Source organism: Pleuronectes platessa, chromosome 1, assembly GCF_947347685.1.
Source record: "Pleuronectes platessa chromosome 1, fPlePla1.1, whole genome shotgun sequence".
NCBI classification, from domain to species: Eukaryota; Metazoa; Chordata; class Actinopteri; order Pleuronectiformes; family Pleuronectidae; genus Pleuronectes; species Pleuronectes platessa.
Window position 1 is genome coordinate 19,826,976 of NC_070626.1, and position 5,524 is coordinate 19,832,499.

The 5,524-nt window shown below is 43.7% G+C and overlaps 1 protein-coding gene across 1 annotated transcript; it reads left to right on the forward strand.

The window, feature by feature from the left end:
• Positions 1-2,257: 2,257 nt before the first annotated feature.
• rassf10b (Ras association domain family member 10b) lies at positions 2,258-4,367 on the forward strand. The gene has a single exon (XM_053422848.1). It carries the CDS (start codon positions 2,454-2,456, stop codon positions 3,750-3,752), a length of 1,299 nt encoding a protein of 432 aa, XP_053278823.1. The 5' UTR covers positions 2,258-2,453; the 3' UTR covers positions 3,753-4,367.
• The last annotated feature ends 1,157 nt before the right edge of the window (positions 4,368-5,524 follow it).

A 5,524-nucleotide genomic window follows, 5' to 3' on the forward strand; every position in this document is an offset into this window, starting at 1 on the left:
CATGTGTCACCAAAAGATTTACTTTCAGCCATGTTTGTGTAGTGCATAGATTCCCCCTTTACGGTGAAAAGATGTTTCAGTATTTTGTAGTGCATTACGCCACCATGTGGACACTTAAGGCATATTGCATCTTCACAGTTGTGAGGGGTACAACAGCTCTGTGGTTCAAGGCTGCTTTTATCTTGAGCGCATATCAACTATAAGTGCTAGACAATGTGATTTAACTGAAAGCTGGCGGACACCAGGTTAAAATTCACTTCAAGTGTTCGAGATTCTTCATAACATCACAGTTTATTCAAGTGAATTATCAGGGTTATGTACTGGGCAGGCGTTTAATAAATGTTTCGTGATTTATGATGGTTTTATAGGTTGAACGTCTTAATATCTAACCTGTATTTTTATTACTATGGCTCTGCTTTGTTTAAGGTAAGTGTGTTGCTGATACTAGATATGAACAGCAGGCGGCAGCAGTGTCCACTACATAAACTAACTGTTTAATTTGATCACCATTATTATTCTGACCTATTGCTCACTCACTCAGTTTCTACCTCTGCAAACGAAACAGTCAGATAGGTGGAGGTGGAGGTGGAGGCCCCTGATCGGGAGAACTGACTCAACATAACTGTAACAAACTTTAAATGGATAGTTCACCCAAAAATTTAAATTCACTCATTATCTACTCAACACTATGCCAATGGAGGAGTGGGTGAAATGTATGAGTCCGCAAAACACTTTTTTCAGGTTTCAGGGGTAAATAGTGTTGCAGCCAAATCCAATCCAACCGATTCATCAAACGTAAAAAAAAATTAAAAAGAAAAAGAAAATACCTCCATATTAATCCTCTATGGTGTCATCCTATGGTGTAAGTCCTGCCATTCAGATTTAACTCGAAACTCGGTTCATGCTATGTGAGAAGTGTTTCGTGGACTCAAACACTTCCCCACCCCTCCAGCGGCATAGTGGTGAGTAGATGATGCACTTTTCTCTCTTGCTTTGTAACGAAGACTCAAAAGTCCATTACGCATAATGGCTGAAATGAAATCTGAATGTGAATCAGGCAACAGACAATGAGAAGAAACAAGATGAGAAACTAAAAGCTAATGAGGTCAAATCTTTCATTAACGGGAGCGTCGCCAACCAAGACAAAAGAAGACAACACCTTTCACCACATATCAGTGACGTTTTACTCACAGCATCATTGTACGACATTAATTACATTCTCAGCCATGCATCATAAGATGTAACCTGAATTGAACCATTGGTTTTTCTTTCATTCACTGATGTGTTCACATATGATGTAGTGTCTACCTTGGTTTTACTTTTTAACTAAATATTGTAATGAACAGTATTTGTGTCTCCTATTTGTAATTTAACACTTGGTTTACCTTTATTAATGATTCACGTTTATCTTTGATATATTGTGAGGTGTTCTTGGTGTCTGGACGCTGTGAAATAAAACATTTTATCATTATTATCATAATTATTATTATTATTACAAACCTTTAAATAACTTACACAATCCAGAGTCTGAGCTTTCTCACTCATAAGAAAGGACTGAACATCCAGATCACTAGTCTGCTCAGATTTCTGATTGTGATATACTTTACCTTTATTAAATTTCAATGTTATTATCATTTAGTGCTGCATCACTGATTAAGACATGGTTGGGTCTTGACCCGACTCAGTTTCACCACAAACCTCTTAAATCAGAGGTGGTGAAATCATTTCCACTATAAGAAAAGATTTAGCTCCAAAAGAATCTCAGGTTATGGACTGAACAAATACTCAAGCTGTCACATTGACTAAAATTTTGTGAAACAAATCCCAACTTGTTACTATGTTAAATGTATAAAACACAGGTTCCCTCTTCTGGATCACCAAACCAGATACTAAATGTATTAAATGGGATTTATATCAGGATCTGGATGAACTAAAACACAACTGTTGGTGTCAAGTATGCAAGGAATAAATATGCAGCTAATACAAATACTCATCAGTCATTTGAGTATAATTTGGGGAAGTGATTGTGGTAATCATGCAGATCAGTACCATTGAAAGAAAAAAATGTTGAATTTTTATTTTTCATTAAGGAACTGAGACTCCCGCAGTTCATCACCAACACGTCAGACAAACTGATTGTTTACTAAAGTCCCTCATGTCTTCACCACACTATCAGCTCCTCTGTCACTGGTGTGAGTCATGTGACCAGAGGCAGTACTTATGAGGGAGAAGTGTTTCTTTGACTGGGTCCCAGCAAAGTGCACCGGAGGACACATGGAGCTGCAAACCTCCAGACCACTCACACGCGCCCAGGACGCAGCAGCACTGCGCATTACGCACATGGAGGAAGTGTGTTTGGACACCGCCGCGCTTTTCTCCAGTCATGTGGATTCAAACATGTCCTCGGAGTGACTTTTTACTTTCTTTATTTTCAAGTTTAACATAAACCCACGATGGAGGAGAGTACGATATCAGTGTGGGTCTGCCGAGAAGAGAAGCTCGTCCTCGGCTTGTCGAAGCGCACGACCTGCGCCGATGTGGTCAAGGTGCTGGTGGAGGAGCAGGACTCCCTGCGCGGCCTCTCCGCGGCACAGTCCTGCTGTATCGTGGAGAAGTGGAGGGGCTTCGAGAGGATTCTACCGAACAAAACGAAGATGCTACGGCTGTGGGTCGCGTGGGGAGACGAGCAGAAGAACGTGAAGTTCGTGCTGGTGAAGAGCGAAGTGTCCCTGGCGAACCACGGAGCCCGGAGCGCAGAGGCGCGGGTGGTGCGGAGCAAACAGAGCCCGTGTGTCACCAGAGGCTCCGCGCGCTCTCCGGTGGGGCGCATCTCCCCGGAGAAACAGCGGCGGGTCGTCAGGAAAGCTTTCAGGAAGCTGGAGAAGATGAACAAGAAGAGGCCGAGGACGGCGCACCGAGACGCGTCCTCTGCGGAGAAGATGGAGACTCTGGTTCATCTCGTTGTGTCTCAGGATCACACTGTCCGGCAGCAGGTCCAGAGGATCACGGAGCTGGACGCGGAGATCGAGACGTGCGAGGCGAAGGTGCACGTCGACAGAATCAAGAGACACGGAGTCAACTATGTTCAGGACACGTATCTGATGGATGCAGCCGTAGCCTCCAGCCGCGAGGAGGACAAACTGTGTCCACCTGAGACACTGGTAAAGTTAGAGGAGTACGTGGTGCGGTGTGAGGAGGTGGTGAGGCTGCAAGAGGAGCTGTGGGAGCAGGAGGCTCACGTGGACATCATCACGGCGCAGATCCAAGAGGAGCTGAACCACCGCTGGATGCAGAGGAGGAGAGAGGAGCAGCGGACCGCCGGGGTCACACAGGCCGCCCCCTGCTGCACGGACACAGACACTACAGCAGAAAACCAGCTGCTTTTGGAAGGAGAGAGGATCAGAACGCAGCTGGATGCGAGTTGGTACATCGGTCTGCGCCTCAACACGGATTTAGAGGCTATTAGGAGCGATTTAGAGCTGAGCCAGGAGATTTGTGATGCGAGGGAGAAGGAGATGAGGGATTTGCTGGAGAAAGTGAACACTTTGGACATGGACGAAGGGACAGCCACTGGCGATAAGACAGGGGTGATGATGATGATGATGAGCACTTTGGAGAGGAAGAGTGAGTGGGTGGAGCAGGCCAGGGGTCTGTCTAAAGCTCACGTGAACGACGACGACTCAGACACTGGATTAAGTTCCCTGCACAGTCAGGACTCAGACTGCCAGACTGTGTGGGAGTCACTGGTTTAAGATTGGACCCAGAGTCGTTCAGCTGTTAGTCCTCTATCACTGCTTCAGTCTCAGGGATCCTAGTTACTCTGAAGTGAAGGAACATCACATTTCCACAGGGCGATGACATGGAACTGAACCCATCTGGTTTCACTGTGCTCTTGTCTGTTTGTTTGTTCATCAGCAGGTTTATTCAAAAAGTACAGAACTGATTCACACTGGCTGGAGGGGAGATGGCTTCAAGCACGAGCCAATGAAAAGACATTTCACTGTGGAGCTGCTTAAAGAGGCTGATCCAGGATTGTTTCTGAAATCACCTTCCTTGACATCAATTTCTCAGGAAATATGGATTTATACATAAACAGACAAATTTGGTGTCAATATCTCAGATTTTGTAACATTAAGTGCAGAATATAAGTCCACTTCGCTTGTCTTCTTATTTTTCTGTTTTTGTTTTTCTAAGAGCAATAAACACATAGATTTGTACGGTATCACAACAATCACCCATATATCCCTGAACTTTTATAACATCCATCTTAAACCAGTTTAAGAACAACTACAGCGTTTTCTTATTATCACCAATTGTTCCTCAAAGCTGTTGTTTTTGTATAAATAAAAGAAAATAACAGTTTCGAATGTTGAGTTCATGTGTCCCTCCAGTCTCTTGTTAATAATATTTGACCCCTGCCGCAACTTCAGAGATGACACAAGACTCGAGAAGCTGCCAAGAGCGCTTGATCGTTTCTCACCTCAGAGACAGGCAGACACAACATACAGTCAAACGCTGTTTATCCTGCAGATTGTCAATGTCTCCGTTTTCCCTGTGACCCAGACATTGTGTGATAAATACAACCTCTCTGCTGTGAATCCTAAAGTCACAATAACATGTGAAGTCAAAACAGTGACACAGAGCTCAGCAGGATGAGTCACGAGGCAGCCATGACCTTGTTTCTCTCTCTCTCAGAGGATAAAAAGTGACATTTCACACAGAACAGCTGCTTCGTCTCTGCTGCTCCAGAACCCGAACAACATCACTGGACCTCGTTGAGGTGTTCTACACAGATCAGAGTATTAAGTGGTTTTAAGGCAGCCTGCACACAACCTTCACATTTTAAGTTTAAAGAAAAAACACACCACAAGATTCACATCCAGAAATAAGCAGATCACTTGAGGCTTTGTGGGCGGAGTGAAAACCTTCATATCCACAGAGTCAGGAACAAATTACATCGAGACTAGTTTTATGTCAACGTAGTAAATAAGTGTGTGTGACGACTTTGGTGACAGAATATTTGTACAATCTGCAGACGTTCCCTCCAGTCCCTCCTCGCCTCACCTCTTACTTCTGACATCCACTGAGCTCCTGTGCTCTGCTGATTATTTAAAGTTCTGGTGATCTGACGTGTCACAACATCCTAGTTTTGATACTTTCTGCAAGATTAAGGATTCTGTTTAACAGCCAGGGTAAAAACGTATAGAATACAACCGTCCCTAAGTGAAAATAAACAAATAACAAACAGTTCTCATGTAAAGCTTTGAAATGATATTATGGCCCATGCCCTCTAAGGATGAAAAACTTAAAGGATCAGACATCTGATGATACCACAGATCCTCTGTCAGTGTCACAAGATTCATTATGTCTCTTGTCAGTTATATTCATTCAGTGACACATGGGCCGCCAACTTATTTTTAGCGCCTCACCCCTCCCTGCCCTCTAGTTACTTTATATACAAGTGTCTCTAAAGTGTTCTTTGCAGTTTGGTTAACAAAGTTCAATTTGATTTTAGTGTTGTATC

Coding starts and splice junctions, on each gene's coding strand:
- rassf10b (XM_053422848.1), top strand. CDS start 2,454: ATGGAGGAGAGTACGATATCAGTGTGGGTCTGCCGAGAAGAGAAGCTC.